This window comes from Pantherophis guttatus, chromosome 14 (assembly GCF_059756535.1).
Source record: "Pantherophis guttatus breed Tessera chromosome 14, ASM5975653v1, whole genome shotgun sequence".
In the NCBI taxonomy this organism is placed as follows: Eukaryota; Metazoa; Chordata; class Lepidosauria; order Squamata; family Colubridae; genus Pantherophis; species Pantherophis guttatus.
In genome coordinates, this window is record NC_142076.1 from 3414867 (window position 1) to 3428634 (window position 13768).

Genomic DNA, 13768 nt, shown 5'->3' on the forward strand with positions numbered 1-13768 from the left:
TCTCTCATTCTCTTTCTCTCTTTCTCCCTCACTCAACTATCCACAGGCACCCTAACAAAAATTGTGTGCAACTAATTTACTACAGGATGAGAGACAGATTGGTGTGGTAGTGAAGGCATCAGGCTAGAAATCAGGAGACTGAGTTGGGCACAAAGCCAGCTGGGTGACCTTGGACCAGTCACCCCCTTCCAGCCTAGGAAGGTGGCCATGGCAAACCCCTTCTGAAAAACCTTGCCAAAAAAGAATTGCAGAGATTTCTCCAGTCTCCAAGAATGAGACCTGATTGAACAGAAGAAGAAGAAAAAAATAACGGGATACCTCTTTGGCTGTAAGACCAAGAGACTGAGTTAGGGCCGCCATTTTGAGTATTGAACCCCTGTGGTCAGCTGGGCACAATTTCTTGCGGCCATTCCCTAACCCCACCGAATCCTCTCTGTTCTCCGGTTTACCTTTTTATTTCTGTTTTAAAGGGCTGCCTGACAGTAAGGTGGGGGGGGGATCCCAGAGGATTTCTTGGAAGGAAAGATGAGGGCTGGCGGTTTATTTATTTTTCATCAAAAGAATATTTTTTAAAAAAAATATTTAAAAGCACAGATTGGGGGTGAGGAGGAAGGAAGCTGGCAAATGCTATGGGGCCTGCTCTTTAATGGCAGGGGCTAGGCAGCTTTCAGCTGTGATGGAGGATACCGATGGGAATAAGCCAAACCATAATACATAATTTAAAAAAACAAACAAACATAAATATATAAATAATCATAAATAATTATAAATCTGCTTGTAAATCATGTGCTGCTTTGCTGAGTGTCTAGGCCAGTGACACTGAATACTGTGCAGTTACCATGAAGGGAAAAAGCATCTTGATTCGCCTGCGTATTGATTAGTAAACATGCACCTGAAAAAAATTATCCTAGGAATATTACTGGACATTTATTATCTAGCTACTAGGAGTTTTCAGAAGGTATTCCCCAGGGTCAGTGTCTGTGGAGATTCTCTATCATCCAGTTCATGGTTGTCCCAAGATGCTTTCTTTCAAAAGGCAACTGGACCTTCTTGTTTTGCATGAAGACATTTCGTTTCTCATCCAAGAAGCTTCTTTAGTTCTGATTGAACAATGGAGAATGGAAGGATTTCCTGAAAAATTGCAGACTACAGGATTCAGGTGACCCTGAGGGCACAGATAAGCCTCCAAATGGCCTCAACCACTCCCAGAGTCTAATGACCAGATGACCGCAAGGCATATCATCATCTTCTTCTTCGTCTTCTTCTTCGTCGTCGTCTTCTTGTGCCATATCCATCATTGGACGTTGGCGATCATGTTGGTGATCCTATTTTTATCAACAAAAGCACAAAAAAGTGCTGCTGAGTTTTGTCCAAACCCAGTCCCTTAGATTTTGAAGCCATTATGTTGTTCTTCTGCCTGGACCTCGTTTGCCTTCAATCTTTCTTTGGAGGATTAAGTGAAGTATACCGTATTTTTTCTGGGGGTCCTGCGGAATAATGGATGGAAACTGACCAAGGAGAGATTCAACCTAGAAATGAGGAGGAACTTTCTGACAGTGAGAACAATCAACCAATGGAACAGAAGTTGCCTTCAAAAGTTGTGGGAGCTTCATCACTTGAGACTTTCAAGAAACGATTGGACTGCCATTTGTCAGAAATGGTATAGGGTCTCCTGCTTGAGCAGGGGGTTGGACTAGATGACCTATAAGGTCCCTTCTAACTCTGTTAATCTGTTAAATCTGTTAAATTTACCCAAAATATTCTTTTGCTTTTTTATGGTTTTGAAGATTTCCCTTGGCTTTCCCAGGCGGTTTATCACCTCCTCATTTCTGAGTTTGTCGACCCAGTTTATACATAACAGCCGCCTGTAAATCCACATTTCAAATGCTTCTAGTCTCTTCAAGTGACTTTCTGTCAGAGACCAGCTCTCCCCTTCGTAGAGGAATACAAATCCTTCCATTTTCCTTGCTGCCCCTGTGGAAACTGGACCCCCAAACGGGTTTTTGTGTTCTATTTCCTAGGGTTCCTCCACCTCATCAACTTTAAGAAGGGTGGACTTCAATTCCAACTCCAACAGCTGGCTGGGGAACTCTGGGAGTTGAAGTCCACCCTTCTTTAAGTTGACGAGGTTGAGAGAAAAACTGCTCTATACGTTCGCTTGCTTTGAGGGCTCTTTTCTCTTCGCACGAGGGCTTCCTAAACCCAAGGAATGGCTACCTTATGGTCCAGGGAAAGCTGGCTGCAGGCCCAGGGCCAGAGGACCGATTCAGCCATAAGCATCTGCCACAGGGACTCGGCCTCATTTGGGCGGAAGGCAACTCTTCCCTGCAGGAGACAAAGCTGGCTGCCTTTGTGCCAAAGAGGCGCGTCTCCTTTCAGGAGAGGCTCTGCTCGTGCAAGAATGACCCAGATTCTTCACTGGGGGCCGAGTGCACATTTCTTCCGCTGAAAAGAACCAGCGTAGGAGTCGGAAGACTCTTCTCGCTTGGGGGGGGGAATCTGTAGGGCCTCCTCCCGCCTAGGTGGACTGGAAGAAAAGGGGGAATTACCTGCTCGGCTGTTCCTCTACCTGAACAAATATTACAGACTTGGAAGGGACTTTGGAGGTCTTCTAGTCTAACCCCCTGCTCAAGCAGGAAATCCTGCATCAAATGATTGTCCAATTTCTTCTTGAAAATCTCCACTGATGGAGCAGCCACAACTTCTGAAGGCAACTTCTGTTCCACTGGATAATTGTTCTCACTGTCAGGACATTTCTCTTTAGTTCTAGTTTTTTTATTATTCTATTTTATTTTTATTTATTTTTATATGCCGCCCTTCTCCGGAGACTCAGGGTGGCTTACAATGCGTTAAGCAATAGCCTTCATACTTTTGTATATTTTATACAAAGTCAGCTTATTGCCCCCACAAACTGGGTCCTCATTTTACCCACCTTAGAAAGGATGGAAGGCTGAGTCAACCTTGAGCCTGGTGAGATTTGAACTCGCAGTAATTGCATGCAGCTGGATATTAAATGCTGCCTTAGTAGGAGGCATTAGCCTCCTACGCCACTCAGGCACTCAGGTTGGAGATCTCTTTAATATGTTTCCATCTGTTACTTCTTGTCTTGCTTTCAGGTGCTTGGGAGAATAGGTTGACCCCTTCTCCTCTGTGGCAGCCCCTCAAATGTTGGAAGACTGCTATCGTGTCTCCCCTAGTCCTTCTTTCAATTAAATTAGACATATCCAATTCCTGCAACCGTTCTTCATGTTTGAGCCTCCAGGCCCCTAATCAACTTTGTTGTTCTTCTCTGCACTCTCTGTACTCTCAACATCTTTTTTTGACTATGGTAACATATGGAGGTCTCCTGCACTCCCAATGACTCCACCAACTATAATGGAAATGGTAATTTACTCAAAAACTTTAATTTTATCCGATTTTCAAGTACATTTGAATATTTTAAGGTAACTTCTTGGGCAGTAGCTCACCTTTACCTGCATTAAAACACGTGGTTTTTTTAAAATTCACAACATTCTGCGGTTGCCAGACCTTAAGTATTTTTTTACCAGGAAGGGAAAGGCAGGCTTGACTGATTAATTAGGTGCCCTGAAATTGATGCTAACCCTTAGCAACCACAGAGGCCGACTTTTTCAGGAGCAGGCTGATCTGTCCTCGACCTGAACTTTTAGGCATCCCGGTGAATTAATTGCGGTTGTAATTGAATCTATCCACCTTCCTGCTGGTCCTCCTCTTCTTTCCTTCCACCCTTCCTAGCTTTAGAGATTTCTCAAGGGAGCCAGGCTGGCACAGAATGTGTTTAAATATGAGAAGTTGAGCTATCATCATTGGTGCCTTGAGTGAGAATCTGGGTCATTTTGATCAATGATTCATAGGTTTGTTTTCTTGGTATTTTCTCCAAGATCAAAGGCGCTTCCCTCTCTCCTGCTTCTTTCAAGGCCAACCTTTGCTCCTACTGAATGGAGGGCCACAGGGACCACAACATGATTCTGACTCTCGGAGCCGCAAACACAGCCAGGAGGGGATCTGGGTGTCTGTTCCAGGGCTTAATTGCCAAGTGCTAATCTACAGCGCAGAGGCATTAAAATAAAAATTATGGTAGCTTTGGGGAAGCTTAAAACTAGGGAAGGGCCAGGCACCTTCACCATTCAGGAAGAGAAAATCCCAGGAGCTGAAAACAGCCACGGGAGCCAGGCACACCACTCTTGTGTCAATCAAGTCCTCTTCCGGCTTGTCCCAAGATGGCGGCGGTCGGCTGAGCTCCGCGAGGAGATGGAGAGGTCGCTGGTGTCAGGGGGTCTTCGGGAGCCGCTTTAACAATCTCCGGCTCCAGTCCCAATGAGGGGAATGCCCACCCTGCCTGCTGAGGGCTTTTTCGCCCTCCGGAATATCAGGGCAGGGCGGGACGCGCTGTTTGAAGCCGCCGCGGGAGATGTTTCCAGCTTGTCAGTGCCGGGAGGAGTGGAAGCCGGAGCGTTTCGGCGGCGGGCGGCGTTACTATGCGGCGGCGGCGGCTTGGAGGTGCCCTTCATCCCCTCACCCCTCACGGATCTCTGGGACGCTCTCTGGACGTTTTTCGGGGTCCTGGAGGCGCCATGGGGAGCCCAGGGTGCCGGTTACGAGCCGGCCGTGGCGGTGGTGGCGCCGGCGCCGGCGCCGGCGGAAGGCAATGGCAGCCACGGATCATCCAGCTGTGGAAAGAACTTGTAGCAGGTGGATGGGGGAATACGGACAGCCTTGCCTTGCCCTCAGGATTACCATCTGCTCTTTTTTGAGCCTTGACCGCTGTTATCCGGGGTTTGTTTGTCATCAGAGCTGAGACTGGGGATTTGGGGAGTTTTGGGACAGGAGAGGCGGGAGGCTGACCAGGGCTCTATTGGTCGCCTCGGGTGGCTTCTCTCCCCCCCCTTCTTCCCTCAGGTATGTGTGGGTGTTGGCCTTTGATGGCCACCCACCCTGGACTTGGACTGGGTTTTTTTGTCTGCTATCCCTACTTTCGCCCCAGAGAAGAACTTGTGCCTGTGGGATTATCAACATTGTTTCTAATAACTTTACAAATTGCTGGCTTCTTGTGCGACCCCAAACTGGAGGAGAACTGGGCAAAATGGTGTGCAGGTGCTGAGGGGGCTGTTTGTCATCCGCCAGATGAAAGGATGGACTATTGTGACTTTATTGTCAGTGTCATCTGCCCCAGTCACTGTGAGAGGGTGACTGGGATAATTATCCTCCAGACGTGGGGGGATGTCACTGGCCCCTTTCACTGTCGTGAGAGGGCAGTGAACCAGCTCCTGATATGAAGATCTACTTTGACCCAGTATTATTGGACGATCTGGTGAAGCCCTGACCAATTGACTCTCCATCTCTGTTTTTGTGCGATGTTTACGGCTGCTGACCTGCTTGCGCTGCGAGACTCCTCCCTCTCGCAGGTTTGGCCCTCCTCACTATCGAGGGCCTACCTTGATGACGGATTTTGGAATCCCGAGAGGTGGCATGCGGCGAGGAGTGGGTTGTGGGGTTTTTTAGGGAAATTTTTAGATAAGGTTTTAAAGGTTTCTGGGAGGGGGGTGGGTTCGGTGGGTTTGGGGGAGAACCTGTCAGGGAGGAGGCCAGAGCCGGCTGAAGAGCACGGCACTAGAGATGCGGGAACCGGGGTCAAGGTGGGGGTTAGAGCTTGTGTTATGGATGGTCATTACATCAGTACTGTGGGTGGGAGGGGCAGATATGGCGGGAGCAGGGGGCCACATCAGGCTGTGGGAGCACGTGCCCGCTGGCTCCAAGCGGTGGCGCGCTCCGGCCTCCAATGCTCCTCTCGTTCCCCAGGTTGCACAGACCCTCAGGCCCTGGGCCTTCGGCTGATGCTGTGCAACGCCCGGTCCGTGGTAAATAAAGCCCCCCTCATTTGTGATCTTGTTCAGGAGGGGGGAGCGGACCTGGCGGGTATTACGGAGACCTGGTTGGGCCAGGAGGGGGGGGGTTCCCCTCGTTGAGATGTGCCCACCCGGTTTCCGCGCATTCCATCAGCCGAGGACACAGGGGAGGGGCGGGGGGGTGGCGGTTGTCATTAGAGAAGGTCTTGGTCCGAGGGAGGTCACTGTTCCTCAGACGGCTGGTTGTGAGTCCCTCCTTGTGAAGTGGGGTCATGGGGTGCAGATGGGTGTGCTGGTTACGTACCTGGCTCCCTGCCACGTGACGGCAGCCCTGCCCGAGCTGCTCAACGTTATAGCCGCGGTGGCGGTTGACACCCCCAGGCTTATGGTCATGGGGGATTTTAACCTGCCATCCGTCGGTGAGGCGTCTGAGGTGGCTCGGGAGTTCATGGCTTCCATGACGGCCATGGACCTGACCCAGTTAGTTCATGGCCCTACTCACACGGGGGGAAACATGCTAGACCTGGTTTTTGTCTCTGGTCAGTGGTTGAGTGATCTTGAGATAGGGGATATAGTGATCGAGCCCTTGTCATGGTCAGATCACTCCCTCCTTCGCTTTGACCTTCGAACCGCCGCACCCCGCCGCAGGGAGGCGGAACCACTGAGGTGGTACCGCCCCAGGCGCCTGATGGATCCTGATAGGTTCCAGACGGAGCTTGGGCCATTTCCTGAGGCTCTGGCACACGGCTCGACTGAGGAGCTGGTGGCCGCCTGGGATAGGGCGGCCGCTGGAGCTTTGGATCGGGTCGTGCCTTTGCGGCCTCTGACCCGGCGTCGATCTCGCCTGGCTCCTTGGTTCACCGAGGAGCTGAGGGAGATGAAGCGCCGGAAAAGACGCCTGGAGAGTGGTTGGAGGGCCAGCCATTCTGAATCTGACCGAACACTGGTAAGGTCTCATATTAGGACCTACCTGGTGGCGATAAAAGGGGCGAAGTATAACTATTTTGCCACTCTTATTGCGTCATCAGATAATTGCCCGGCTGCCCTGTTTAGGGTGACCCGCTCCCTGCTCCACCAGGAAGCGCGGGAGGACCCCTTGGAGGGTAGAGCCGAGGATTTTGTACAGTATCTGTATGACAAAATCGCTCAGATTCGGGAACATCTGGACTCTGACTGGGTAGATTCAGCGGGGAGGACAGAGGCAGGTCTTGTGAGTATTATCTGGGAAGAGTTTGATTCTGTGACGCCCGAAGACGTGGACAGGATACTGGGCAGACTGAGCGCAGCCACATGTTTACTGGACCCGTGTCCCTCCTGGTTGGTGCTGGCCTCTCGGGAGGTTACACGAGGCTGGCTCCAGGGGATTATAAATGCTTCCTTGAGTGAGGGTGTCTTCCCTGCCGCCTTGAAAGAGGCGGTGGTGAGGCCTCTCCTCAAGAAACCTTCCCTGGACCCGGCAGTGTTGGCAAATTATCGTCCAGTCTCCAACCTTCGCTTCATTGCGAAGGTTGTTGAGAGTGTGGTAGCGCGACAGCTCCCCCAGTACCTGGATGAATCGTCGTATCTGGATCCGTTCCAGTCGGGCTTCAGGCCTGGGTACAGCACGGAAACGGCATTGGTCGCGTTGGTTGATGATCTCTGGAGGGCTCGGGACAGGGGTTGTTCCTCTGTCCTGGTCCTATTAGACCTCTCAGCGGCTTTTGATACCATCGACCATGGTATCATGCTGCACCGGCTAGAGGAGTTAGGGGTGGGGGGCACCGTCCTACGGTGGTTCTCCTCCTTTCTCTCTGACCGGTCGCAGTCTGTGTTGACAGGGGGGCAGAGGTCGACCCCGAGGCCCCTTGTATGTGGGGTGCCACAAGGGTCGGTCCTCTCGCCCCTTCTGTTCAACATTTATGTGAAGCCGCTGGGTGAGATCATCCGTGGTTTCGGGGTGAAGTACCACCAGTACGCTGACGATACTCAGCTGTACATCTCCACCCCGGACCACCCCAATGATGCCCTTGAAGTGATGTCCCGGTGCCTGGAGGCCGTGCGTATCTGGATGGGGAGAAACAGACTCAGGCTCAACCCATCCAAGACCGAGTGGCTGTGGTTTCCGATGTCCCGATATAGCCAGTTGGCGCCATCACTGACTATTGGGGGCGAGTCATTGCCCCCCACGGAGAGGGCTCGCAACTTGGGTGTCCTCCTGGACTCACGGCTGTCTTTAGAAGAGCATATGACGGCCGTGGCCAGGGGGACTTTTTATCAGGTCCGCCTGATTCGCCAGTTGCGTCCCTTTCTGGATCGGGACTCGTTAAATACGGTCACTCATGCTCTTGTCACTTCCCGCTTGGACTACTGCAATGCTCTCTACATGGGGCTCCCCTTAAGGAGCACCCGGAGGCTCCAGCTGGTCCAGAATGCGGCCGCGCGGGTGGTTATGGGAGCGATGTGGCGCTCCCATGTGACCCCCCTCCTGCGCGAGCTGCACTGGCTCCCGGTGGTCTTCCGGGTGCGCTTCAAGGTTTTGGTTACCACCTTTAGAGCGCTCCATGGCATCGGACCGGGGTATCTACGAGACCGCCTTCTGCTACCAATAGCCTCTCACCGACCAGTACGCTCCCATAGAGAGGGGCTCCTCAGGGTGCCGTCGGCCAAACAGTGTCGACTGGCGGCCCCCAGGGGGAGAGCCTTCTCTGTGGGGGCACCTACCATCTGGAACGAGCTCCCCCCAGAGATACGGAAGATCCCGGACCTGCGCACGTTTCGCCGTGCTCTCAAAACTTTTCTATTTCAGCAAGCTGGCCTGGCCTAACTCCCCTCTTTTAAATTCTTAAATTTTAAATTTTTTAATTCGTGATTTTATAAATTGGGTGTTTTAATCTGTGTTTCGGCCGAAATATTTAATAATTTTAAGGGATTTTTAATATTTGTATTGTCTGTATTTTATCTTGGCTGTTCACCGCCCTGAGTCCTTCGGGAATAGGGCGGTATAGAAATTTGATTAAATAAAAATAAAAAAATCAGCTGCTCCTGATCGGCAAATGGCAGCGGCAATGCAAGGCTGAAACGGATGTTGTTTCTGGGCCCAGATCAGCTCCTTATCAGAAAGTCAGCCGCTAAGCATGAAACCTCTCTCTGGCCCTCGCCTCTTGCGGGATTGCAGAGAAGCCGCAGAAATGCCTCATTTGAACCTTCCTGGCCTGCCAGGATGGAAACTAATCCCAACCCCAAAATATTTCTGCATTCTTGAGGTGGGGTGGCTTTGGAGGAACCTGCTTATTAGCTGTAGAAAAATGAGCTTTCAGCACAGACTTCGAATAGCCGAGTTCTATATGGACATCCGATTCCTTGGTTTAGGAACCATGCTGAGCCAAGTTTCATTAGTAAACCACGACTGGTTGAGTTTGCACAATCATGAGAGCCGAGCTCACACACAACACGGCTTTGCACAGTCCGTGAGCTTATCCTCACTTCAGACTGACACTAGATGGTTGACAGATTTTGTTCCCAATGGGACAATGTGTGTAGCTGTGTGTGACGTTATTCACCATTAGTCTCTGAATAGGTTGCTACCCCATGATTAATCTCAATGGTTGTGTAGCTTTTTTAAAAAAATCTAAAATTGTTGTTTTGACATTAGTATAACATAGTTTCTCAAGAGACCATCTTGAAGCTCTATGCAACCCCCTCCTCAAGAACTGTTCCTCCTTTGAACCAGGAGCTGAGCTGTCACCTCGGATCCTGCAACTCCCTTCCTGCTCGCTGAGCCCCAAAACTTCCCGGCTTTTGCCAACAAAGGAGCCCATCCTTATAAAAAATACTTTATTGTTCTCGGCACCACAGCAGCAACTCTCCTGTACAATGAACTCTTCAAGACGGCAACTAACTCCGAGTCCGCCTTATAAAACAGATCCGCTGGCAACCCCAGGGAAGGAACCCCACGGCTACCCTTCTGAGAAGGGGGAAACGGTCAGCTCCTCCTGCTTTCCTTGGCAGAGACCACCCCGGGGAGCCCAGATTCTCCCCCTCCTCCCTTGGGGAAAGCAGCGAGGGGGATCCACGCCTCACCATTACAGGAGCCAAGGACTTACATGCAGCTCAGGGGGCGCCAAACAGCAGCTCTGGGCCCCTTGCACACAGAATTTGACACCCAGCCAAGACGGGATTAGGAGAAAAGCCGTAGGCTTACCAGACCAAGGTGCACCTGCTCTGACCTGCACATCAGCAAAGAGAAGTATGGCAGGATCCAGGGAGCAGCAGGCCTCCCTGGAGGGGGTTTCCCGCCTGCCATGGCTACCTGTTAGCTCCACTCACCTCCGCAGGGCAGCTGCTGCATTCCCTCCCGGGCTGTTTCCTCACCTGCCCTTTTCAAAATGCCTGACCACTTCCACCTGGCAGCTTGTGGGGAGCTCGGTTACACGCCTGCCAATCGCTTGGACTGCCCAGGAAGCAACTGAGCCAGCACCACTGTGGGGAAGCAGCTGCAAGCAGGCAGAATGAGAGCCACCTTCAGCAGGAGGACTGGGTGGCAGAGTGGGGGACACCGTCTCTCTAGCGCCTTCCTCCCCCTCCCCAGAGACAAAGGGAGGGGTCTCACCAAGACACTGGGATGGGTGGCAAATGGGAAGTCCTTTGACCCACTCCCTGAGAAAACAAATTCACAGTCCACAATGACACTCGGGTTTTTTTTCACCACCAGGAAGACTTTAGCTTAGAGGTCTGCAAGGCAATTTGGAATGCCAAGAGACCCCGGGAGCTGCCAGATGGGGTTGGGGGCGGCAGCAAGACGTGGGGGTAGATGTTTTGCCCCCTTCCCCAGGGCTGCTTCCTTGATCTCATGTTCTGGAGAACTTGGGTTACCACCAAGGAACGAGTCTTTGGCCTGGTCCGCTGACTCTGAAGGGAGGGTCAAAGTCTCTCTCCTCCCCCAGTTTGTGGCCTCCCTTCCAAGATGCCACCATTGCACTATCCTGGCTACAGCTGAGCAAAAACGAAGAACCTTGTGACCAATGAACGACGAGAATGAATTTCAAGTTAAAAAGTTAAATCTACCCCTTTTTTCAGACAAGAGAAGGGACTTTCAAAGGAGGGTGCTGGAAAGATGGAAGTTCTCCTTCTCTTTCGTCCTTTTCAACGTCGTTCAGCAATGCCCCCACCTCCGTCTCTGTCAGAATGTGACGGTCGTTCCCCAGATCCCCCTGGCACTTTCTCCACCCAGCATGAAGGGGGGAAGGCCAGTCTACCAACAGTACCAATCCCGAGAGCACTAAACCACATTGAAAAGGAAGAAATAGAAAGGAATGGAAACCAGGACCAAAACTTTTCTGTCCGGAGAGCCCCCCATCAGAATTACTACTCCCTCTCCAAACAGGTCCACAGATTCACCATCGCTGGTGGGGAGGGGGGGATGTGCCAACCTGGGGGGAGGGGAAATTCATCAAAACTGCCTAGAAACGGATTTTGGTGGCCCAGCGCTAGAAGTGGCACTAAACCCTGTCCTGGAAGGAAGCCCCCACCCTCCTCCAGCCTCAAGTTCTTTCAAGTTTTTTAAAAAAACCAAGTTGGGCTGAACCACGAATGGGCCCCCCCTTTGTGCCTGGGAGGGGGCCCTTCCCTAGAGGGTCTTGGGCCGGGCATTCAGGCGGATGACTTCTTTGAAGTCGCGGACAAATTCGCGCAAGCGGTCCATGTGGGGATTGACGTTCTCCTCCATCCATTCCTCCACGGTGTCAGGGAAGTAGATGCTCTCCAGGTGTGAGCGCAGAGTCTGGATGATGGTCTCCCAGTCTTCGTGGACTCTGGGGAGAAAGAACAGGATACCTGGCTGAGGCTGGAGGGGGGAGGAAGGAGGCAGCAGCCAGCCAGAGGTGGGAGCCCAGCACCTGCGCCATTAAGAGCCCCTCGGCCTCTTAGAGCAAATATCTCCAACCTTGGCAGCTTTAAGATGTGTGGACTTCCAGAATTCCCCAGCCAGCCATCGCTCTGGGCATTCTACATATTCTCATACAGTAGGGATGCCAAACTCAAGGCCTGCGGGCCAAATACGGTCCACAGAGTGCTTAGATCTGGCCCATGGGGCCGCCCTGGAAACAGCGAAGGACCGGCCAGCAGTGCCTCTGCCAGCAAAAATGGAGCTCAGGAGGACCGCACGCGGCTGTTCCAGGCTTCGTTTTCAGCTGCGACAGCCTCCTGCAGCCCTCTGCCAGTGAAAAAGGAGCTTGGTTTTCGCTGGCAGAGGGCTGCAGGAGGCTGTAGCAGCCGAAAATGTGGCCCAGGAGCCCATTCTCGCTGGCAGAGTGTTTGGGCCACCACAGGCGCCGCCCACACAAGTGATGTCATGCTGGCCACGCCCCCTAGCCATGCCCATCCTGGCTCCCCGAGGTCAAACACAACCCTGATGCGGCCCTCAATGAAATCGAGTTTGACACCCCTGTCCTACAGTGACAGACTGGGTTTTTTTTAAAAATCTTCCAATATACCATATTTTTCCATGTATAAGACGATACTTTTTCTTGAAAATATTGACCTAAAAATGGAGGGGCGTCTTATACACAGGGGGGCCGAGAGGGAGAAACTAGCCTCACGAGCAAAACTTCCGATTGCAGAGACAAGCTAACAGGTTTCCTCCGATCGTGAGTGAGCCTTATGTCACTGACGTCAGCTGATGCTGCAAAGAGCATGTAGCCAGATGCAACAGGGAGCGGTAATGTCGGAGTGTTCTGAGCCCATAAAAATGTCAGAAAACAAAATAACAACAACAAAAAATACCGGTACCAATAAGTGAAAGTTTTACTCTGCAAAATAAATGTCTTCTATTAATGTTTAAAATATTGGTTTCTGAATTTTGGGTAAGAAATGCGGGGGGGGGGGGGCGTCCTATACATGAGGGCATCTTATAGACCAGGGGTCTGCAACATTAAACACTCAAAGAGCCATTTGGACCCATTTCCCACTGAAAAGAAAACACTGGGAGCCACAAAACCCTTCCCGTACCTGACTATTCCTTGAGCGGCCACAAAACTAGCATATGTAGTTGACTTAAATGTTATTTTTTCTTCTGAAACTTTTCTTTTCTTGGATTTATCCATGGTTGCCCTACTGGGGGTTTGAAAAGCTCAATAAATTGCGTGCCGGCAGGTGTTGCACATTGGCGGTTGTGACGCATATTTTGAGTGACAGGGAGCCGCAGCAGAGGGGTGAAAGAGCCACATGCGGCTCCAGAGCTGCAGGTTGCTGACCCCTGTTTTAGACAGAAAAATACGGTATTTGCCTTCCTTTCTTTTTCAATCCATTTCTAGAGCAGCTCTTGGAAGATGCAATTTCTCTGGAAAAGGAACTGAATTTGATAGGGAAGTTCCACTGAAGGGAAAGATTTGTGCCTTTTACACAAACATGGGAAGGGAAAAGAACTTTGATGGGGGAATGTTTTCTGGACACCCCCTCTGGGATCCAGTCCACTCACTTGAGCACTTTGCTGCCAAAACTTTCCATGTTTCGTGGGTTGCCGAACTGATGCTTGCGGTGATACGGGCTGAACCATCCCTTGATGGAGCTGCCATGTTCGAAGAGAGAGAAAAAGATTCAGTGAAGCTTGGACAGAATCCTTGCAGGTGAGACAAGAAAGTAAGTTAGAAGAGGAGACGACCCTGCCTGAGTCCCTGGGACTGGACAGCAGCCATAAAGTAACAGCAAGAGCAGTTAGACTTATATACCGCTTCACAGTCCTTTACAGCTCTCTCTGAGCTGTTTACAGAGTCAGCATCTTGCTCCCAACCATCTGGGTCCTCATTTTACCCACCTCAGAAGGATGGAAGGCTGAGTCAAACTGAATCTGGTCAAGATCAAACTCCAGACTGTGGGCAGAGTCAGCCTGCAATGCTGCATTCTAGCCACTGTGCCACCAGTGCTCGTAA

At 51.3% G+C, this 13768-nt stretch overlaps 1 protein-coding gene across 5 annotated transcripts in view; it reads right to left on the bottom strand.

Moving 5' to 3' along the window:
* Positions 1 to 9663: 9663 nt before the first annotated feature.
* The window catches only part of LOC117667384 (hexosaminidase D-like), a 256224-nt gene continuing 252119 nt past the window's right edge, over positions 9664 to 13768 (bottom strand). For all 5 annotated transcript variants that reach the window (XM_087878430.1, XM_087878434.1, XM_087878433.1 and 2 more), the window contains 2 exons: positions 13318 to 13407; positions 9664 to 11653 (listed from right to left, as the gene is read on the bottom strand). In XM_087878430.1, the coding sequence (XP_087734556.1) occupies positions 11470 to 11653; positions 13318 to 13407 (274 nt within the window). In that variant the 3' untranslated portion in view covers positions 9664 to 11469. The remainder of the gene's footprint in view (positions 11654 to 13317; positions 13408 to 13768) is intronic.